This window comes from Bos mutus, chromosome 22 (assembly GCF_027580195.1).
Source record: "Bos mutus isolate GX-2022 chromosome 22, NWIPB_WYAK_1.1, whole genome shotgun sequence".
NCBI lineage: Eukaryota > Metazoa > Chordata > Mammalia > Artiodactyla > Bovidae > Bos > Bos mutus.
In genome coordinates this window covers 35,244,486-35,268,660 of record NC_091638.1, presented here as the reverse complement: position 1 = coordinate 35,268,660, position 24,175 = coordinate 35,244,486, and the positions used below count along the sequence as shown (strand labels likewise).

The 24,175-nt window shown below is 44.7% G+C and overlaps 1 protein-coding gene across 1 annotated transcript in view; it reads right to left on the bottom strand.

The window, feature by feature from the left end:
- LRIG1 (leucine rich repeats and immunoglobulin like domains 1) overlaps positions 1–24,175 on the bottom strand; it is a 115,170-nt gene that overhangs the window by 72,775 nt on the left and 18,220 nt on the right. The window contains exon 2 of the mRNA XM_005890961.3: positions 2,956–3,027. Within this exon, the coding sequence (XP_005891023.2) occupies positions 2,956–3,027 (72 nt within the window). The remainder of the gene's footprint in view (positions 1–2,955; positions 3,028–24,175) is intronic.

The following is a 24,175-nucleotide window of genomic DNA, read 5'->3' as shown; positions in this document are numbered from 1 at the left end:
AAGACTAACCGGCATCCCCAGTGAAGGACAGGTGCAAGTCAGATGCTCTCCGTTCTAGATCTGGGTGGGGATTAAGTTCCATAAAAGCACCAAGTAAAAGGGGGATTAAAAGCCGCAGGTCAAGGGAACCAAACCAATTGAAACTGGATGGCTGTTGGGGGAAGAAACAAATGGCAAGAGAGAGCTAGAGAGAACACAGCAAAGGCTCATGGGAGCATCAACTGTGCCCCCAATCTATGGCGGGGCTGATGACATTGGATCCACAACATAACATGACCCCCAGGGCCCCCCGGGTCCCAGGCCCTGGCCACACACCCCGCCCTCACGCACACCAGGCACAGTGGCCCTCGTCCTGGTCCTTCTGTGAGGGCCTTGTCTTCTATTTGCAGCTCATCCTGTCCACACCACTCACATTTTCTTGATCTGCCTGTCAGTCACCACCCTGAGCACTCCAGCTCCATTATTACCTCTCTAAAATCAAAGGAGAAAATCCTCCCCTGACCCTGTTCTAGGCCCCCTAAACACGTATGACTAGTGAGTCTCCTGGCTTCCTTGTTCCCCACGTGTCTTTCCCTTTTTTAATGTGGTTCTGTGACAGGCGAGGCTTGTCTGAGGTGCCAGGATTGTGGGAAATGGGAACAGCATTCAGGGGGCTACCAAGAAAACTACGAAGCCAGAGTAAAGACTATCTGAATGTAGCACTTTTAAAATTTGAAAGTGAATGCAAAACAACACTCATTCAGAGCAGAGTATGTAAGTTTTCAAACCAAGATATGATCAGCAACAGAGCCCTGTCAAGCCAGACAGGAGCCTGGGGCAAAAGGAAAAATAATCAGTTAAGCTGATTCAGACTTTACTTAAACTTTCTGTATTTTTTCATCATGGATTAGTATTATTTTATTATTTGGCATTCATTTTTCTTTTTTCAAATACTGCATTAAGGTCCTTTATCTTGAATGCTTAATTTTTTTTTAGAAGCCCCTTCAATCCTGCACCACTGGCAAATGCCTCTTACCTAACCCTTCCCTCGCTCTCTCTGTCTGCCTTATTCAGTCCTGTGCCCCCAGCAGCAGAGCAGTGCCTGGCACATAGGAGGTACTTGAGGAAATAGTGAATGAAAGCCTGAATGATGCCCTAAGAAATAACATGATTTTTGTTTTGTCCAATTCGAAAAGAAACCACTAAGCTCTGAGACTCAGCATACAGAAGTTGAATACAGTAACCACAAGTGGTTAAAGACAGCCTGGATCAAGGGAAAGGACTGGGTTATGGCCCAAACCGGCTCCTTGATGGGCTGGGTTTATCATTTCAGGTGGCTGTGGTGGGCTGTCACACCCCCACGAAATTCTTAGGCTGAAGTTCCAGCCCTCAATACCTCAGCTTGTGATCGTAAGTGGAGAAAGGGTTTTTAAAGAGGTCATATGGATGGGTTCTAATCCAGTATGATTGGTGCCCTTTTGACAGGAGGACATTTGGACACAAAGAAGAGGCACCAGGGAAAGGAAAGGCCATGGGAAGAGGTGGCCAAGAAGGTGGCCATCTGCAAGTCAAGGAGACAGGCCCCAGAGGAAACCAACCCTGCCAGGACCTTGATCTTGAACTTCCAGCCTCCAGAACCCTGAGAGAATAAGTTGCTATTATTTAAGTCACCCAGTCTGTGGTCTTTTACTAAGTAAACGTGCATAATGACCCACTTCCAAACTAGTCCAAATCACTGTGACCCTATGGAAAAATAAGGGCCCTGGACAAAGTATTTCCAAGCGTCCCTTCCAACTCTCATCTTCCTTTAACTTGGGAAGTTGGAACCTTCTTTAAACAGACCTGGAAATCATAAACAGCATTTTGGAGAATCTGGAGATGGTGGTAGAGAACACAAGTATTTAACAAATTGCATCATCTGATTAAATTTCCTTTAGATAAACCCTCAACAATAGGATCAAAAAATAATAAACAAGGATTTTTTTTTATCAGTTACATGTAACAAGTAAAATATATAAAGCACTTAATGTCTACTAAAAATAGAGTAACAACAGGAGCAAATGGGTGAATGATTTATGAAATATCCATGCATAAGTAGCTTTACATAAAAATTGAAATGGGATAGTAAAAATCTTTTAATTTACATGACAAAGTATTCACAAATGTAAGGAGAAGTAAGAAACAGATGTAAAACCATGGTATAAATATAGTTTGATTCCAAAATTTTGTGTAGAAGTATATATTTTTCACTAAGTGTCCACAATGTTTAGCCTTGGGTGATAATACTGGTGATTTTAATTTGTTTTACATATTTCTACAGTTGCCAAATTTTCTGCAATGGGTATGCATGACTTTTCTTTGAAGTCCCTATAGAACTAAAATCCTGAATAACTCTAACATTCACGTTAAAAGCAGAATTCCTCACATTAAAAAGAGGAAGAAAAGACTGAGGCCTGACTTAAAGGACATTGCAAGAGACAGCAAACCTGGCGTTCGAAAGACAGTAATGTCTAGTTCTGTTTGGAGATCGGGAGAGAAAAATCAGCCTTATTATCCATTTCTCTGTACCTTGCATTCCTGGGAAAGAGAAGGGGTGGGCCGGCTGATTTGCCCCAGCAAAGCAGGCTGCTCTAGGGCCCTGGGGACTGGGGGAAGTACCAGCCAGGTGTGTTAGCCCCCTGGGCCCCCAAGGCTTTCCACAAGCCTGTACAGCCCCCGTGGGCATGTGATTTCCAATAAATTCACACCTGCTGGACACACCCACCACTGACTGCCCAGGAAGAAGAGAGGGGCTTCAGCAAAGGAGTGCTAAGTAGGCAGGACCTTTTGTCTCCAACAGCGCCCAGCAGATGTCCCCTCTAACAAGGTTCAGACTGCTGATCCAGGGAAAGAGTGGCGCTGCCCCAAGACAGGGTCTTCCCCAGGAGCTTGCCATCCTGCCCACCAACCCCCCAAAGTTTGAGGAAAAGCACTCACACTTCTTGTAGATTCGGCAAGTCCTCAAAACCAGCAGGATCAATCTCAGAAAGTTTGTTGTAACTCAGGTTTCTGGAAAAAGGAGAGCAAAAAACAAAGAAAAAATTCAGTCAATACTCCCAAATTTAGGAATCATCTACCCATCCCTCCCCAGGAGAAATAATCCCTCTTACTCATAACTGCCCACATCCCATGTACTATTTTAAGTAACCCTGGTGGCTCAGACAGTAAAGAATCTGCCTGCAATGTAGGAGACCAGGGTTCAATCCCTGTGTCGGGAAGATCCTTGGAGAAGGAAATGGCAACCCACGGCAGTATTCTTGCCCGGAGAATTCCATGGACAGAGGGATTCTGTGACCACCATGCTGGTCCAAATGCCTGGCATCCTATCAAATGGCATTTTGAAAAATTACTGTTTTACTAAGGCATCAAACACTATTAAGAAACAGTAAAGGGAGTCTGATCCTTCACTGACTAAAAATCAGTGGTCCCCAACCATGGATGACATTTGGCAAAGTCTATAGACATTTCTGGTTGTCACGACTGAAGGGAAGGGGAGGGGAGGATCCTACTAGCATCTGGTGGGGAGAGGACAAGGATGCTGCTAAACAGCCTCCAAAGGACAGGATAGCCCTTAAGGACAGATCCAGCCTTCACTGCTAATAGTAACATTCAGAGGTTGAGAGACTTTGGTCTAAACAAAAACTTCAGGATCAAAACTCGCTTGCATGTATAGTTAAAGTTGAAAGGACTATTTAATAAATGAGCAATGTAAGATCTTAATCATAAGGTTTATATGAACATGGCATTCCTACCATCGATGAACAAATATTTCAAGTGATAATCATGCCAGAGAGAGGAGCACTGTCATAGGAAATCACGTTGGTGTGAACCAAAGCCTCACATGCCAGCAGCGTTCTCAAGATGACAGCGTCTATCACATGACTCAGAATTACATCCCTCTCCCCTTCAGCCCATCTGTGACCCCATTCTCAGAGGGAGACAAGGACCAAGCGGGACAATGTTTGATCTGCTGAGCTTCCCAGAGCACACCCTCAACCCAGACCAGCTTGATCTTTCAGGAACAGAACCCACACAGATGTGGTCCACACGGGCCCTCACTGTGCCTCACTCTCTGCAACCAAAATACATCCAATCCTGTGTGTGCCAAAGGAGCTGGCTACATTTTTCATCTCAGCTATTAATTCCATTGCCATTACTGCCAATTAACAAGTACTAGGAATCAAGAGTTCAAAGTCTCTTAAGGGGCCCAGTATCACATTAAGTGGCAACTTTCTTTTAAGCTTCCTCCAGAGACATTCCAATCAATACTAAGCCAGAGCTGAGAGCCATTTCACTGTCAACTCAAGACATTTATCTAAATAAAAGTCAAACCACCCTTGAAATTAATGGTACATCTGTGTTCGGGGCACAGCCTGAATTAAAAGCAATTTGTCCAGGGATTATGTTACCATAAAAATTGAAGGTGGTAATTTTTAAACCACCTATCGAAGTCAAGTGTGAGCTTGTCTGTTCTTGGGAATATTTACAATGAGATACTTACATGGAAATCAACAGGTTAGACTTGGAACAGAAAATCCACAAATGGAGAGAGTTCTTTCCTGTCACAGAAAGGACTGAGTGGACTAAAAGTTTCTCCTATGATGAGCATATTATCATGACAATGTGGGGCAGAAATCTTGTTTCTGGTTCTACAGGTAGTGTGAGTTGATAATGACTGTGACATTCATATCATCTCAGGTAATGGGGAGTTGCTAAGCTGGAGCAGGCTTGAGAGAAAGACTCAGAAACCACAAAGCCAAGAGCTGGAAGGGTAAACAAGGGACGCAGGCGGTCACCTGCCAGGTGTGGAATGAGGCTGACACAGCAGTGCCCACTCAACCTGCCTGCCACCTAAAGAGGCCATTTGTACCTGTTTCCCAAAAGAAGGGTGGTGCACACCAGTCTCCTTCATTTTCAAGAAGCCTGAGCTCTGAAATTTTATGTGCAGTCTTTTCAATTCTTTAAATGTATATGTAAAAAGCTGGCGGTGCGTGTGGACCACATCTCTGCAAACATAAATCTGCAGAACACATTTAAGCAGAGGATCACCATTTTTCAACCTCTGATCTAGTTTCAAAATGAATAACTTGCGGCCAGGGCAGGAGCTGGGGTTCACAGGATCTAGGGCCCAAGCTAGGCCTGGTGGCTCTGTTCTGAACAATCTGAAAGGAAATCACTTCCCTCAATCCCTGAGCCAGAAAAGTCCAGATCCTTTAGGAACTCAGGCTTAGAATAAAGACATTTAAAATCACAACTCTCCTTGGTCTCTATTTTTTCCCCTTAAGGAGCACATACAATTTATTTACATTTCAAAAACGCTGTATCTAGTGTTATATTTAAAACAGATGGCCAACAAGGACCTACTGTATAACATAGGGAACTCTACTCAATACTCTGTAGTAACTTAACTAGTAAAAGAATTTGAAAAAGAATACATATATGTATATGCATAACTGTAACATATGAATTATTCTGCTGTACACCTACCTGCAACTAACACAACATTGTTAATCAACTATACCCCAATATAAAATAAAGTAAAAAAAAAAACAAAAAAACCTTGTACAAATTCTGCTTTTTAGATAAGGCAACTTGATAAAGGGGGATTCCATAAGCTACTTTTATCAAGAAGCCAGACAGTATCAGTACTTAACACGGAGATTCCAGGAAGTAGCAATAAGTTCAAGAGACTTGTAAGTGGAAATCTAAGCGTTCACTTGGTCTGCCTGGATGAAGCGATTTTTTGATTCTCGATCAACTGGAAAAGCCACGTATCGCCAACCCAGACTGCCTCTAAGAGTAATTCTGCTCTCAGCACCTTTCACCAACACAAAGAGAATACAGGAGCTGAGGCTCAGGTCCCTTGGAATGACACTGCTTTGGGACAAAGAGCTTTTAAGTCTGAAAAATAAATCCTGGTACAAAGCGGGGAATGAGGCTGACACAGCCGTGTCCACTCACTTGCCTGCCACCTAAAGGGCCATTTGTACCTGGTTCCTAAAACAAGGGCGGGTGAAGACCAAGTCTCCTTCATTTCCAAGAGAAGCTCGAGCTCTGAATTTTTATGTGATTACCAACTGCTCTATCAAAAAACAGGGAAAATATTTACTTTCTTCTCCCTGACAAGCACAATCTGAAGTAAAATCCGCAGACATTTTTCTTGTTTGCTCATCGCTGGGAGAGACACTCTCAGTATAAATATTTTCCTATTGTGGTAAAATACACATAACCTATAGAGTACCATCTTGACCACGTTTCGTGTACAGTTCAGGGACATTAAGTACATTCTCACTGTTATATAACCATCACTACCATCCCTCCCTCCCTAGCACTTGTACATCTTTTCCAACTGAAACTCATCACCCATTAAACACTGACTTCCCATTCTCCCCTCCCTCCAGGGCCTGGCTACCTCCCTTCACTCTACATGCTGTCTGTGTGACTTGGACTTGAGAGGTACTTCACACGAGTGGAGCCATCAGTACCTTTAGTGTCTGGCTGATTTCACTCAGCACAGTGTCCTCAAGGTGCACCCATACTGTGACACGTGTCATGCGTTCCTGCTCCTTTTTGTGGCTGAATAGTATTCCATTATTCACCTGTGTGTGTGTGTATCTTCTGTATTTTGTTTCTCCCTATAAAAGCTGATAGATATTAGGGTTGGTTCTATCTTTCGGTTATTGTGAATCATGCTGCTGTGTACATGGTCATCCCCCACCCACACCCGGTATAACATATAAAGATTTTTTTTTTAAACTCTTTGACTGCCACACTTCCTGACAACGTTCATTTCTCCAAGATGAAAGATATCCATATACTTTGGTCCAAGAACTGTGCAGAGAAGGGTCTGAATAACAATTTAAGAGTTAATTAGTGAAAAACTTTTACCTAGGAGACCTTTTTTTCTCAGGTGGCAGCTGACAGGCACACAGGTCTAAGGCATCTCACTTATTTCAGCAAACATGGTCAGCCTTACTAGGCCCGACATCTGAGTGTGTTATTGGTTGAAGGTTTCAGATTCTCCTGTCAAAACAATCCATCTATCAGCAGGACAGATGCTGTCAAAAGCACTTCTGCACCTTTCAGGACCAAAGCGCAGAGGAAAGAAACCTTAGGGAATTTAGTTACTGCCAACTGCAGCTTTCATTAAACAGTTTGTCAGCCACTGTCATAACACAAATTTCCCTTGTACTTGCACAAAGGGTGCACCACTCTTCCAACAATGGCGCCCAGCCGTAGATACTCTTTCTGCTAATCTGCTGAGAGATGACTGTCCGGCCCACCGTTTGCCCAACATGCCAGAGGCCCCTCCGCAGAGACCGGCTCAAGTTTTAAACAGGTTTTATCTGCACCTGAGGAGCAAAGGGTTCAACAGTGCACGGCAATAATCTGCTTGCTGAGCCCTTTTCCTGGCAAGACCCCTACCCAGACCTCACAGAATGAGAAGAGCCAAGTCTTCAAATAGCTGAGAAATCCCCCACTGTTCTGTAAACCCCTGCTCTCCTATCCAGCAGCACCCAGCCAAGTGACCCTGACATTCATACTTAAACTAATCAAGATTACAGAAAACTAGGACTTCAGGGTCTCAGGGGCACCAGCCACTATCCACGTGTCCAACTACCTGTGGCTAGCAGGGAGAAGCCATTTCCGTCATCCCTGAAATTTCTATTAACTGAAATCAAGGAGTAATCAACAAATATTTGAAGTGAAATGGCATGGAGGGAAGAAAGTTGGATTTGAAAAATACATGTGATCACTGCAGCTTTGTAGCACAGTCTGAGGTTAGGGAGTGTTATTCCTCCAGCTCTGGTTTTCTTTTTCAAGGTTGTTTTGGATACTCAGGACTTTTGTGTTTCGATACAAATTTTAATTTTTTTGGTTCTTATTCTGTGAAAACTGACAAAACAGAAATAGTTATAGATGTGGAAAAGAAACTTTTGGTTACCAGAGTGTAAAGCGGCGGTATAAATTGGGAGATTGGGATTGATATATACACACTATTACATACAAACTAGGTAACTAATAAGGACCTACTGTTTGGCAAGGGAAGTCTACTCAATACTCTGTAATGACTTATATGGGAAAAGAATCTAAAAAAGAGTGGATATTTGTATAACTCAGTCATTTTGCTATACACCTGAAACTAACACAACATTGTAAATCAACTGTTCTTCAATAAAAATTTGAAAAAATAAATTTGAATTTCCCAACAATCTAAATCCACTGGAATCTAGCACCAGCTATGCTTGGGTGGCTCAGGCGTGTCTGACTCTGCGACCCCATGGACTGTAGCCCGCCAGGCTCCCCTGTCCATGGGATTCTCCAGGCAAGAATACTGGAGTGGGTGGCCATGCCCTCCTCCAGGGGATCTTCTCAACCCAGAGATTGAACCCAGGTCTCCTGCACTGCAGGCTGATTCTTTACTGTCTGAGCCGCTAGGGAAGCCCAAAGGCTTTGTTAAAAATGTGGTGGGGGAGGGGCACGGATCTCAGCCCCTGTCCCTCAGGCACACACAGTTCTTAACCAATCCCAGCAGAGGAAGAGGGCTTTGAAAACTAAATCCATGAGAAAGACACTCTTAAATAAAAAAATGCCCTCTGAATGTAATTCTATAGGCTTTATCAGCTATTGACATAATCTGACCAGCACCAGTCTGGATTACAACCAGAACCACATATTACAAACTTGGCAAACACTATTCAAAGCTGGCAAACAATAATTCATTGATTCCTTGGAAGCTGGGGGATAAAACGTTCCACTTACTTCTGAGTAAAGTTGTGGTGAGGAGACAACCCCAGCATCACTAGATAATGTCAACAGCACTTTACCCTCAAAAACAGGCACTGCTCACAGACCACTGACTCTACAGGCAAAACCTCTCACAGGAAGGAGAGTGCCATGCACAGCTGTATTTTTCAACTTTATGAAGAAAAATAATGCAAAGTGGAAGGAAGCTGGCCACAAATCTGTGACAGGAATCCTCTGGGAAAGAAGGTTTTCCCATTCAGTTTGGTTTCCAGGCCAGTCTATTTCCCACTACTCAGCCCTGTCTGGGCACCTGAACAAAACAGAACTTTGCATATTTTAAGAGTTCAGATGTTAGCTAAAGCCAAGAATGCAGCCGGAAAGCAACCCATCTGCTGAGCACACTGGGGTGCCTCGGACTGGCCTAGAGGGGTGCCTCTTCTCTCTCTGCAACCTGTGGGCTTTGGCTGTGTATCTCCTCTTAACCTTACAGGGTGCTGCCTGCCATCCATTATAAAAGGAGTCATCTGCTTAGGACTAACTGGGAAAAAGTGATTAGTCTTTTCCCCAAGGGGTATGAATGAGAAAGAACACGCAGACTTGTTAGAGTCATTTAATCTCTCTCTTTTTTTTTTTTTTCTAATTTTATTTTATTTTTAATCTTTACATAATTGTATTAGTTTTGCCAAATATCAAAATGAATCCGCCACAGGTATACATGTGTTCCCCATCCCGAACCCTCCTCCCTCCTCCCTCCCCATACCAACCCTCTGGGCCGTCCAGTGCATTTAATCTCTTAAACTTTCAAGGCTTTTTCTGTTGCATTTTTGCCTTCTGAGCAGTTATGTGTCGTACGTATCAAGATCCAACGAAATCACCACACTGTGTTCCTCAGGCCGACATTATAAGGTTTTATGGGAAGAAATTTATTTTTAAATCTAGGATATCAGATGCCCTTACCTTTTTTTCCCTCCTATTACAACACTTTCCCCTCATTAACCAAAAGTCATAAGTGAAAGGGCTGATCATACACATTGAAGGTTTATTTTAAGAATGACAAAACTGTATCTTAAACTAGATTTATCATTCCTCTGATATCCTCACCAAGAATTACCAGGCAGAAGGTGGTTTTATACTTGTGTTTCTTCTGTACGGTGATCAACCACATATTCCCTAAACTGAGGCTCAGAAAAAGAAATACATTCAGCAAATAATCAAATGCAAAATCACTGGACAGAACTCAATACTTAACAGCTCACCTTGACAGCTTTAGGTCACTAACATTAGACAAAGTCAGTAATGAGTCATAGTTATTCTGACTTTTGAAAATGTTAAACAGATAATTCTATATGCAAATGAGGCTTACAAGCAACTCAAAACAAGAGTAATTACACACTAGCCATTACCCACACACCAGAGTCACTCACTTCTTAAAAGCAGCTTTAGAAATGAGTGTGGGTCTCCGACTTCTGATGCTTAAGACATTATCTGAGAGAAGTCAGCCCTGTGTAACTGATCCTGCTGGTCTTAAGTGTGCTTCTATGCCTGACAGTTCACACAGCTCACCCAGGCCTGTGGTTAGTTTGAATGCAGGCTTAAGTCTTTGTCCTATAGCACCCAGCAGATGCCAAGTTTGGCAAATATTTATTGACTGTTGGTCTATCGTCTATATTGCGCCTAGGTTAAGTTCTAATACAAATCAGGATAAGATCTAGTTCATGACTTCAAAGAGTTCACAACCTACTGGTCAGATAAGACCCTGAACCAAATAACTCCACCCAAAGGCTCTAACAGGGCAAGCATCTTGGGAATGATGAACCAAGAGTTGCAAAATGACAGTTCTCGGGCCAAAGGTGAGCTGCAGGGAAATTTGTGTCTGACCAAATGGTATTTGGAGAGACCTAAAGTTTTCAGCAAAAATTTGAACGTTTCAGCTTCTCTTGAAATTGCAGGGACACCTCAGAGATGATGTGAGTTCAGTTATAGACCACTGCAATAAAGCAAATGTTGCAATACAGAAAATCATACAATTTTTCTGGTTTTCCGGTAAATACAAAATTGTGTCTTTATACCATACTATAATCCATGAAGTGTACAACAGCATTATGTCTTAAAAAATAATAATGAACATACCTTAATTATAAAATACTGCTCTTAGAAAAATTGACCCTACAGACTTGCTCGGTTCAGGGTTGTCACAAACCTTCAATTGGTAAAAAATGTAACAAAGCAAAATGCAGTAGAAGGCTGTATGCCTGTCATCACAGGGCCAGCATGCTGACAGCACAATCCGTTACATTATTTAGCAAGGACCCAGCTGACCACAGGCCTCACCACTCCTATGATCTTCCTCAGGACTTCTTTGCTCACTTGTAGTATCTCCCTGGCACTGCAAACATCTGGGTTTGTCTTCCTGGCATGGAGTCCAGGTGACGTTCAGAGCAGGGAAGATTAACTATGATGAGGAAGGTTTATCAAAAATGCAAAATGAAAGTGAATGCTCAGTCATGTCCAACTCTTAGTGACCCCACGGACTGCAGCCTACCAGGCTTCTGCGTCCATGGGATTCTCCAGGCAAGAGTATTGGAGTGGGGTGCCATTGCCTTCTGCTAAATCTGGAAGAGCAGCAGCACAACAGCATGGCTTTTAAGGAAGAGCTTCAGGATATAAGGCCAGAAAAGTACAGTAAGGCATAGATTGAAAAAAAAAAAAAAAAGCCAAGTCAGGAGCTCCTAGAAAGGAGAAGGGCCAGACAGGAAAGGTTGCAGGCTAAGTGGAGAAGAGCATGCAGCCCCACGCTGTCAGAGCGACAACGCCGCAGGCAGTTAAGGCAAGGGTGTGCAAACCATAATAAACCCCAATGCCAGGTCCACTGTGAACTTTATTACAAGATCATTACAGGTGATTCCTGCAGCAACAGAAAATCTCCTTGCTCATCTAGTTCAAGGTCTGACCTGAACGCTCAAGAGGCCCACCGTCACTGAAAGTAATCGATTTCTACAACAGCCCTTAAAACAGGAGATCCTAGGATCAGCTTTTCCTGCCCAAATCTTAGCTTGGGTAAAGACAGAAAGCAATCGGATATGATATGGCTCTCTCATTTAAGCAGTCTCATGCTTGATTGTGGAGGATGTACTAGTGGGAGTACACAATTTTTCCATAATAGTCATTCGTTAAATATGGTCTGTGCATCACTGACAATGAGAGATAGATTAATTTCATTAATAAAAGGCACTCCATTCGCTGCAGCAACTAAGTTTGGTGGGGACCTCACTAACAATGAAGATTTGGGCAGAGAATAGCTGCTGGCCACAGGCTGACCACCCTACCCCCACAAACCTGTCATAAAGACACCAAAACCCAGGAACACCCCAGCAGGGAAGAAGCACCTACAGCCGGCACTTGGTTTTGCTATTAGAGAAGTGACTTGGAAATGGGCAGAGGTGGTGAGGGGTCAGGAGTCCACTCACCTATTCTCTCCTTTATCACCTCTGGAGAGGGATCACACACTGGCCCTTTCAGACAGTCCTTAAGCTCTACTGGGCTTTCCAAAGTTGTCACCCCCTTGCTGGGCACCACTCCACACACAGCTTAATCTTTCCCTCTTGAAAGCCCAGCCGTTCCATAGAATAGAGGGTGGTGGTGCCTCAGGGCCAGGCCCTCCCACCCCCACCAACCTCTCCTCCTCTCACCAGGGCTCCGGTGAGAGCAAAGGGCTCATCAATCAGGACCTAAAAAGGCTCTAAAATGAGCTCCAGGAATGTGGGCTCACCTCCACCAACACACTCAAGAGGCTGGAGTTCCTTTGGTTTAAAAAAAAAAAAAAATGGAGGAGGATTTTCCTAAATGAAAACCATGCTGTATTAAGGCAGGAAACGGAAGCTCTTGCTTCTGTCCTAGTTAAAACAAGCCGAGCAAAAGGGACAGGAAGTGAGGGACACATTACTCCAGTGGATACATTTGGAGTCCGTGGTTTGCCGAGTGCTTTGTGGGGTCCACCAGTGTCCCTCTGGTCACAGATCACTGTTTGCCTGTCCCCAAATCTCCACCCATACCTCTGTCCCTACAAATACTCACTTTCAGAAGATTAGCTTCCTGTGGAACCAATCACTGCAAAATACAGCGTATTTAGTAAAAGGGTGAGGGGGCTTTGAGATGCGTTGAGTCTGAGCTGACCTGTTCAAGACGTAACACCGTAGGAACAATTTTTTCAATGTGTCACCCAACCAAATATAACTATATAAATGGTGGCACAGCCATATACTGTGATCAGTTGCCTTTTGCAACACACTGAAGTGCTTCCCCACAGAGCACAGAGTGGTTTCCCACACTTCATGCCCCCACCTAAGGGCCCTGGGAGGACTGTGATTATCAAGGAGGAAAAGAACTATTTTAACACAGCCCTGTAAAAGGTACTCCTGGTTGCAAGAACAGCCTGGCCAGATTCCAGGCTTGTCTTGTTGGCAGAAGATACAATCGAGGATTTCATTGGGATAAAAGGATAAAGAAATCCTATACCAGTGACTTGAGATTCTTCAGAAATGAAACCTCCAATAATGGATTACTCCCCCGAGCACGAGAGACACATCCTGGAATATTAAGAACCAACCAACCAACCGGAAAAAAACACCCTTTCCATGATCTGAGCCATTACACACCATTCTAAACCCTCTTCTCTAGATGTTTCCTGAACCAGGCAAGGATCGAGGCATTCGTTCTGTGCTTTTTTAACCCTCATTTCTGAAAACTCACTTCACAACATAATCCAATCAATGAAAAAATAGCACACAAGCTTCACATTACAGAAATGTATGCCAAAAGATGAAAATTAAACTCTGCACGTGTGATGATCAGAGTCTGTTGATGTTGTTTTAAAAAAGTATTTAGAAGAGTCATTTTAGGCAAACATCATTTTGGGTTACAAAAGGGCAGTATATATACAGACAGTCTATGGGGTCACAAAGAGTCAGAAACAACTTAGTGACTAAACCACCATCCCTGACATGGTAAGTGACTTTTCGTCCCCCTTAAAGGGGCAAGAAGGAAATGATTTTTCCCCCAGTAATTACATTTTTACAAATAAATGTACCTTAATGTTATCAGCTTATCTTTCCTAATATGACACCAAAAATTTTAAGGGACAAATGAAATCAGTGGGCATAACTACCTTCCCAGAATAGAGCTGCTCAGAAGGAAAACCTCCTCTGGAAAGCCAGACGTTCATACAGGTGTTCTCTGGAATCCTCTATCAGCGTGCGGTGGAATTTACACGCACCTTTTATTTTTCCAACTGAAATCACACCGAGCATTCACTAAAGTCTCAGGCATCTGTCTGTGCCAATGCAAAGCCCGAGCGTCCACAAGCTACAAAGCTAACAGAAAAATCTAGGTTTACTTGCATTTACCACGTTACTCTGCATTACAAGCTGATGGAGAGCAAGGTGCCCACAGATATTACCAAACACTGTCTTCTCGGTTTTCTATTTCTTCTTCTAGGTCTCAAAGAGTCAAATATTACCTTCTAGGTTTATCTTCCCATCCTTTCCCACATTTCCCAGCTACTTCCCAACTTAAAAATGAAGATGACTCAAACATAAAGAACAGATCCCCGGTGTAAGTCAGCCAAACCCAAAAACTGAATTTACCCACCAGTTTTCAAGAACACATCCGCTGTATTACAGGGAGGCACACAAGGGATTGGAGTTAAAGTATTTTAAAGAAAACTCGGTTTGGAAAGGTCAGTCTCCTGGCTAACAGTGAGGGTGCTGACTTTATTAGCTAGCTTATCGACTTGGGATCTCGTTCTGTCAATTTTTCCGCTGGGCTTTTAAGAGTTTATGTGTGTCATGAAATGCTCAGCTGAAGCCAAAATTTTTTGTTCCTATGATGCTCAGATGTCACACAAACACCATAAAATTAAAAGCCCATCCACATCATTGTCCTGGGGCCATGGTGACTTCTCTGGCTCTGGTTGCTGGAATGGCTGAGCAGAGACCAAGTCAGTTAAGGTGGAATAGCTAGGTGGTAGGCATTTCAGTGCAGCTACTGCACAGAGTGTTGTTCTCTGCTGCTGCAATTCGGGGCCTTCCTTCTCACTGAGATTACGGACACCAAGAATCAGAAGATGCCTGTGACCTGCACCCCGGACATACTGAACTTTTACTACTTCGAATGCAGAACTGGCAGTGAAAATGACAGAGCTACAATATACTTTTGTTGCTTCTTCTCTTTTTCAGTCATTCATCAAAGTTTCTAAAGCCTGTGCTACAATTCATGGGGTCTTGAAGAGTGGGACATGACTCCGGGACTGAACAACAACACAACCTATCTAAAAAACATCCTTTCTCTCTTCCACATGGCTGACATTCGCTGAGGCCCAGGGCACCCTAACATCCAGCTCCTCACAGTCACACCGTCCATCCCCGCCCCCGCCTCTTCAGAGTTTGCAGTTCCAGGTCATTTACTCCCAAAGATGTGTCTTAAAGGAGGGATCCTAACGGTGAATTCTGCTAAATTATATCTCAACCAAATAATGACTGTTACTATCTATGGGATATGAGTCTGTTTTACAGTAAATCAGCAGCAAAAGCAATTAAAAGCTCTACTGAAAGTCATTCCTCCAGGGCTCCCTATGGAGTCCCTGTTAACAGGCTGAAGAGACCTCAGAAACACCACATGGACTTCGAGTTACTCCATCTCCTCTCTGAGTGCTCGGGAGAGACAAAGCCATCCAATTCCCATCTCAGCAGGAACTCAAAGCCCATGGTCTGGCCAGACCCAGACATCCATGACATGGGCTACAGGGAAGCAGCTGCCCTAAGAACAGCCAGCACTCCTTTGCCTAACACTTGTTATCTCCTGAACACTACCACCGCCCACCCTCCAGCTTCCACCATCACTCCTTTTTAAAGATGATGTTATCAAATTCCAACTAGTCACAGTCTCTGCTCAGCTTGCCCTGGTCAACCCACTCTGTCACCCTCAGGGAAGAGGCTGACTTGCTCCTGCAGACTTCATGCTAACAAAGCTGGCATCTGAAACCCTCTTTGGTTAGAAGCCAGTTGGGTTCCACGAACTGAGATACAAAATCAAACAAAGTACAGCTGGGAGTGTGGCAGAGTTGGGGCGGTAAGGCCTCCAGTGATGAGATCCAACCTGTCCTCCAACTCAGACTCTCCAGGTTGCCTTTCCTGTCCTTCACTCCCTCCTCCCCACAGAAGACTGTCACAGCAAATAAAAGATCCCACCCCAGGTCAGGTCCACAAGGCCACATGAGCGTGACTCTGCAAAACTGCACTGGCAGCTCCATTCGGCTGCAGCAAATTTGGCCCTGATCAATAAGCCGAGGCAGGTCTGGATTTGGGGAGGCTCCCCCTTGCACAAGCACAAGGCAAAAACCACCCACGCTCCCAGACCCAGAGAGCTCCTGCGAAAAGCACCTGCACCAACTCGTCAGGGTGGTTTGGGAAGTCACAAGTGCCTCAAGAAAAGATCTTTTCTTCCCAGGGGCACAGGACAAACGGGAGACCTGCCACACTGCCGGTGTCAATATTTATCTAAGACCTAGGTATTCACCATGGTACAAACCGGGCACCTTTTCAATTCACTCATTCACGTGCTTTGCCACTACAAAACTCCCCAACGGAGATTCATTTACAGCTTGAATTTCTTTTCTTCCACTGCCATACAGGAGGCTGGTGGTGGGGCCCATGGTCTGTGTCAGCCATAATCCAGCAGCTCGAGAAGAAAGCGTTCAATGTGTTTCAGAACTGCCGATATCAAATGGCCTTGCCCCCGAGGACAATAAAGAGACGGGGAAGTGAAACAGAGCGCCTACTTTCTCCCTCTCCAAGGCATGTGCGTTTTCTGCTCTGGAAATGAACAAAGCTTGGGCCTTGCAGTAACCACACCCGGCATTTCTAGGTGTGACTTACTCACACTGCAGGATTAATCCAGCAACCGATACCCAAGGTATGTGCAGCTCAAAGGAAGCCATGTGCTATTTCAGGAGCCCTTCTTGCTCAATTCCAACTCTCTGGGACCCCCTCCTTCTCACCCTGTAAGGAGTCTTGCTCCCTTAGTCTCCTCTTCTCCCAAGAAAAAGGCATATATACAATCTCCCTTTCAGGTAAACACCAAAGTTAGGAGGCCCTTGAAAATAGCTGTGCATCGTGGAAACGAGGTTCATAAATGGAGGCCTCCAAGCCTTTCCCCAGCACTCAGAGTCCTGAGATGCCCTTTCCGCAAAGGACGCTGGGCTGCACTCCCTCCATCCACTGTGCTGACATCTTCAAGGAGAGGTGTTGTGGTGGCCATGTGCGGCCAGCCGACTCCAGGCTTTTATGCCAAGGAAACTGAGGCACTGGAGAAAAAGGGTGCTCTCTCCAGTGACGGGTCAAAGAACCTGCCTGAAAGCCCTCCTGCAAAGCTCAGGGGAGTGACAGCGAAAAGATTTCTCAAGCCAGATTCCTACGATTCACTAAATCTACTTTTCTGAGCCCATACACACAATACGTCCCAGTTAGCTGGGTGTCCCCCAAGACCCTCCTAAGATCTGGACACTCCACGCAACCTGATAAGGATTATCAGACGTCATCTGCCAATGGACTGCAAATCACTTCCGTTCCTTCCTGAGCAAAAAGTGTGACAGCAAGTGATGAGCTATGAGGCACGTGCGGTCCGCGAGGGGCCAGCTTTCCTACCTCTGCTTTAAATACTCCTGCTGGGTGGAAGCAGGCCAGCGCTGAGCCCAAAGTGGTAGCAGCTGAAGGTGTGGTCAGTTTTATTTTTTTCTCACATAAAAATATACAGGACACTTAAGCGCACAGTATTTCCTCACGCACACTGAGGTTAATAATTCACAAACTAACTGACATTCATCAAGGATTAGAAAATTGAAAGGTGGTTTGTGCAAACACTCCTGTTCTTGCTCTTACTTAACAGCTGGTTTATTTAACTGATGGCTTCTGTTGCCATTAGGGGCAGGTAGCACTTCAAAAGGTTAGGCATGAAGGCACATATACCACTATCGGGGTTGCTCAGCCTCTGGCTTACATGTTATCCAAAACCCTGGAAGATCCCCTGGAGGAGGGCATGGCAACCCACTCCAGTACTCTTGCCTAGAGAATCCCATGGACAGTGGAGCCCGGGGGGTTACAGTCCACAGGGTCCTAAAGAGTTGGGCACGACTGAAGCAACTTAGCACGCACACATAGAGGAAAAAGCTGGATAAGACCAGTAAGGTGAAAATCCAGGATCGCAGAAGTCCTAGTTTGCTGATAAGACTTTATTGTAGTCATGCTCTCTGGTTTCTAATCTGGGCAGATGGTCAAGTCCCCAAAATGCCATTGCAAAAAAGCAGGAGGCGCCCACGGAAGAGGCACACTGCCTGGATCTCAGGTCAGACTGTCAAGCCCCCAAAAAGGAGGGCCCAATCCCCTCTCCCCTAGACACTCTTTCCACTTCTCTTATCTCACTTCAGTTTCCTCTAAAACGCTGCATATGTGTGGAGAGTGGGGAGGAGGACTGTAAGGCTGTTTTCTCCAGCCGCTCCCGAGTGTCTCCAATGCTGCAGGACACGATGCTGACCAATGGTTGGTGGTGGTTGTTTTTCAACCAAGGGAAATTAAACCTCTGGGGTCTGTGTTATCTGCAAAGCCATGAACTTCATACAACACGGGACCTACCGCCTGGGTTTATGAACCTGCGATAGCGCTAAGGCCACATGAATGTCCACACAACCCTTGTTAAAGAGGTTACACATTAACCGCCGCAAGGCTCGAGGAAGAGCCTATCACCTGCACCGTCTCCACACTTCTCATATCCCGCCTTTGAAAGGGTTTTCTAGAAGTTGCTACCATGGCACTGGAAATAAATAAGGCTGGGTCCACATTTTGTTTTAGTTTTTAATAAAGCCACGACTTCAGTGGTGGGCAGCTGGCCCTTAAAAGGGACAGAAAATAATACTAAATAATAGTAAACTCAAAAGGGCACAGGACACAGCCAACCACTGGTTATTTCACCAGGCGTTTCAGGGGCGTGGGGAAACAGTGCCTAGGGACAGTATGGCACAGTAGGAAGAGCAGTGGTCACTCATGCCTGGTTTGGAAATGAGTGAACACACACGAGTGTACTGAACACCAGGGATGGTGCTGGACTCTAGGACCACATGGTAGCAAGGCGGTCTCTCCCCTAAGGGAGTGTATAACCAGGAGGGGAAGACAGATGCCGAGTGAGTCACCAGAGACATGTTCCAAAGGCCACCCTGAAGCACGACCGTGGCCACCCTCACCTGGGTGTTTGGACAGACCCCTCTGAGCAGTGGTTTAGCGTGAGGCCAGAAGGATAACGGGAGTCATGTGCAAAAGGCACAGGGACGAGAGCATAGGCAAAGGCTCTGTGGGGAAGAAACGGCTCGGCTGGCAGAGGTAACACCAGTCCTGTGCAGGACGCACCTGGTATCCAGTGACTGCACGGTGACTGCAGAGGAGGGCGGGAGGGAGGCAGGGAGCAGGTGCCTGGAGCCACATGGACAGGAAGCTGGACCTAAGGGATCCCAGTGTCCAGGGTAGTGAGGCTCACACTTCAGACTCAAAACCCCAGTTCCCCAAAGAACTGCTTACAATGCAGATTCTCAGTCCCTGGCACTACAGACTCAGACTCTAAAGTCTGGGGATATGTTAAACTGCTCCCTGGGGGACAGACAGACAGCCACCATGTCATTACTGTTTCAATAATAATCAGCCCACTGGCCAGCTGACCTGCATCGGTGGATTGCCAGAGGTGGACTGGCAATGTTTTTCCAAAATCTACCTGTCGCCCTCTTTCAAGCAAGACTGTACCACCTGGGGCCCTCAGCACACCCAGAAGAGGACTAGAGAGTAAGAAATGAGAAACAAGTGAGGAGATCGGGCCCCCCAGTCCAGGCCCAGGGCTCGCAGTGCTCACAGGTGCAGTCCCAACCCCCTGAAGTAACCCCACTAGCCACCCTCCCCCGGCTTCTGGCTCTAAAGGAAACCGCTGCAGAGCCTTGGCTTCCTTTCCCATTAAAAGCCACCAGGGCCACAGTTTTCAATTAGCTGTGTCAGCCTACCACCCCGAAGCCGCCCAAGTTCAACATGTCAGCCCTCCCCCCCAGCTTCCGGTCTCCACAGAGCACTTCACACCTCCCTATTGTAAACCTGTCCAGAGCAATTACCCTGCTGCCTTTGGACAGCCTCAGGACCGCATTTCTGTCTAATTTATAGCTGCGAAGCTCTGTCGGCAGAGGCAGCCTTGCCCTGGAGCAGAGGAAGTGGAGAGAAAATGGTCAGACCTGGCTGTACACGCAAGTGCACAGCAAATGTCCTTAGGGGACAGAAGGGCAAATTCTCCCACTGTCCCAGCGGGGGACATGGTGTGCTAAGCTGCCCCAGAGAGCCTGAAATCTGTATTCGCTGTGGGAATAACTACTGTTCTATTCTGCCGCATTTCCTCCTTCGCTTGGAATTACAAACAGGGAGACAGGTACAGCAAATACACTAGGCAAATACTGCCCATTTTATTTCTACCTGAAGATCTTAAAAGTCTTTAAACTCAAAAATAAAATCCAGCTCACCCAAGGAAGGTGAGACAGACATTTCTGTCCCTGGGGAATTCAATTCATCCAAGATTTTATGACCTGTCTTTTTTAAAAACTTGCCCGGTTTACAACTCAACAAAAAGACAAATGATCCAACTGAAAAATGGGCAAAGAAAATGAATAAATATTTCTCCAGCGAAGATATACAAGTGGCCAAGAAGCACATGAAAGCTTGCTCTGCATCACTAGTCATTAGGGAACTATAAATCAAAACCACAAGGAGATACCGCTTCATACCCACCAGCATGGCTGTAATTAACCTGACAGAGATAACAAGTACTGGTGAGGTTGTGGGGAAATGGGAACATGTATTCCCTGCTGATGAAATTGCAAAAGGTGGTGGGCAGCTTCTGTGTAAAACAGCCTAGCAGTCTCTCAAAAAGTTAAACATAGAAATATCACATGACCCAGAAATTCCAATCCCAAGTATCTACCCAAGGGAAATGAAAACATACATTCATACAATAAACGCTGCACACCGAGGTTCATAGCAGCATTATTCGCATCTGCCAAAAAGCCCAACAACTTATGAACGGATAAGCCCAATGCGGTCTACCCATACAATTAGCTGTGTCAGCCTACCACCCCGCCGCCGCCCAAGTTCAGCATGTCAGTCCTCCCCTCAGCTTCCGGTCTCCACAGAGCACTTCACACCTCCCTACTGAAAATTATTCAGCCATAAAAAAGAAAGATTTGCCAATACATGCTACAGTATGGAAGAACCCTGAAAACACAAGGCCAGATGAAAGAAGACAGACAACAAAAGACCATGTACTGTATGATTCCATAAATGAAATGTCCAGAGTAGGCAAATCCAGAGAGCCAGGAAGCAGATGCTGCCAGGGGATGAGAAGAAGAGTGAGGAGGGGCTGCTAAGGGAACAGGGTTTTGTCCTTGGGTGACGAGGATGTGCTGGAATTAGCAGTGATCGTTTTACAACTCTGTGAATAAACGAAAAAACCCTGAATCCCATCGTTTGAAAGGACGGCATCTAGATATTTAAATTTCATTTTAATCAATCTATTATAAACAAAACACAAACACTTTTGCTTTAGCAGGCTTTCAAAATTACAGACTGAAAATGCCACCTAGCTATAATACTTCTGTACCACACAGATGGAGAAATAAACTTTTTTCTCTAAGTGCTAGGAGATAAATGCAGTGGGGGAACAGGCGAAATGTCCACATTTCAGATGCTCAAGGCATGATACCACCTCTAAAATCCTTCCCACCCCATCAACTCCTTCTTGCTTCTTAAACGGCACTACATTCAGGACCACAGCTCAGTCCATGAACCCGTAAGAAGTGGAAAACCTCAGTTGGAATGTATCCTCCCGCAGAAAATAAATTCTCAAAATTTCAAAAGAGCATTTTTTTTTCTTCTGAGTAATTATTTAATAAGGCTGTGGAAAGCAGGGTTTTCCCAACAGCGAGTCTTTCAAAAATTAAGAACAAGCCAGAGGCAGGAGGAAGTGTCACCAAAATGGAGAGAAAGTAAATTGGTTAGATTAAGATCTAATTGATTAAGATCTGACCCCTTTCTGTGGTTGGTGCCAGCAGATTTTAGGGGAAAAAAAGCATGTTATTTCGGGAAAAGTCCTTCCAGGGGAAAAGCTGGGCGGGGGTGAGACTCTACATTTCAGTTTTATGTTAAAAATTCACTGAAGCTGATCGAAAGCAGATACAAACGGCCAACACCCCCTACTCGCTCCGAACGGGGATGCTGGTCCCTTCTATTCGAGAAGTGTCCCCCTAGACTGCAGGTACCATGGCGCAGCACAGTCTTTGCCAGCACACTTGCAGTTAACTGGGAAGTCCAAAAGTCTAATGGGGCCAGGACGCTAACCAACATCAAAGAGATTCCAGTTGCTCCCCTTATGCAATAAACTTCTTTCACCCGACATCATTCACACTTTAAGAGTGCAAAGTTCACTCTGATATTGGTGACTTTCTCACTTTGTAACTTTTCTGGCAAATGTCCCTTGGCCTGGTTGTTCATTAATATATAATAGGAACATTAAAAGCATTGTTTCACCTTCTAGGGAAGCAAGCTGTGGCCAATTTAATAAAGTCGACATTGTCCCTGGGATGGAAGAACTGTTATAAGCCGCAGACAATGCAAAGATGCCCAGGTCAGAGGGTAGGTACCTGTTCACACTCTCACCCTTCACATGAGAGGTATGTATTTCACAAGATGTTTTTGATATTCCTACTTGGCAAAGGAGTAAGATTAAAATGTTGATCTTACCGCACAAATGAACCTGGCGTTTCTTTCCCTTTCAACACAAGATTACTCCTTACCTTTTAAACCTTTCCAGGAAGTTGTGATATTTGTAGCAGGAAGACAGATGAGTGAGAAGGGACATCTCAAGGGCGATCAGGCGGTCTACTGGGATGCCGGGGAGTGCACTACTTTTACTTTTCAAATCAGACACACACCAGGACAACTCACTTTTGAGACCATGTTTACTTTGCCGAAAGCCACACTTTAAACACGGGCTCGTTTGTGGAAGGGAAGTGGCTTAGAGTCCAACCTTGTTTATGCTCCAAGTAGGTTTGACAGAAAAACCACATCAATTTGTTTTAAAATAATTTCCATTTGCTGGAAGCTGTTCTTGAAGGGCTCTCCACCACGCTAATCTGCTCTGATTCCTAGCAGCTGGAGGTGCCAGGCACGCCGGCCACGGACGGGGAGGGCTGGGCACAGACAGGCTGGCTCTGCAGGCATGGCTGCAGGCTGGGGTGACTTCGGGGGACCCGCAAAGACACAGCGACATCCCCCTCCGGACGCACAATCAACTTCGCTTTAAGAAGAACACACAGACATTTCCTAGTTCAGAGGCAAAAGTGAACAGGAAATTGACACGCCCACAGAGAAGCAGTTCTCTAGGCAAGGACACCATGGCGGGGCGGGGGAGGGAGGCTTTCCAGGCCCTCAGAAACACACCATCTCTGAGTATCAGGGGTACTGGATGTGGGCTCGAGCCCAAAGGTCCCAGTTGGGGGTGCTAAAAGATGTTATTTAGCTAACTAAACCTAAGACAAAGAAGGAAACTTAAAAAAGGAAGAGTCCATGGGTAACACCGGCGAAGATCTTTGGCCTTACCATCTGAAGAGATGCAGATTAAAGTAATCCAGTGCTATTTCCATGTATTAAACTGGTGTGTGGATGGAGAAAGAAAGCAATCTCAAGTTTGTGAGGGGAAAATGGGCACAGTTTCACATGTAAATCATAAATCCACAGCCTCTTAGAAGCAGCAGTGTCAAGTCTTAAGAATTTGCATATCCAGAGCAATTTAGATTTAAGTCATCCTAAGGAAACAAATGTATAAACATAGAAGGATGCTAAAGAATAATCCAAATACTCAGTATCAGGGAAGTTTTAATTATGACTTAAATCATAGTTATTTAAATGTTTAAAGTTGGGGAAAATATTCATGATTCTGAGTCTTAACGCACATGTTCTATTGTACATACACCTGAAACTAATATAATGTCACAGGTCAATTTTTCCTCAATTAAAAAATTCTTTATAAAAGCAGAATTACAACTGAATAGTAACCATAATTTTGTTTTTAAAATATATATATATTAAACTTGTAATAGTATTCAACCACAGACATTATTGGAAATTTACACACCAAGGTGGTGTATATAAATTTATATACCAAGGTGGTAATATTTACCACTGGAGAGTAAGATTAACTATTCTTTCTTGTGCAGTTTCCTCTTTATTCAATACAATGCCTACCATGTGTCACCAGAGAATCAAAAGTAACTAAAAAAATGCAC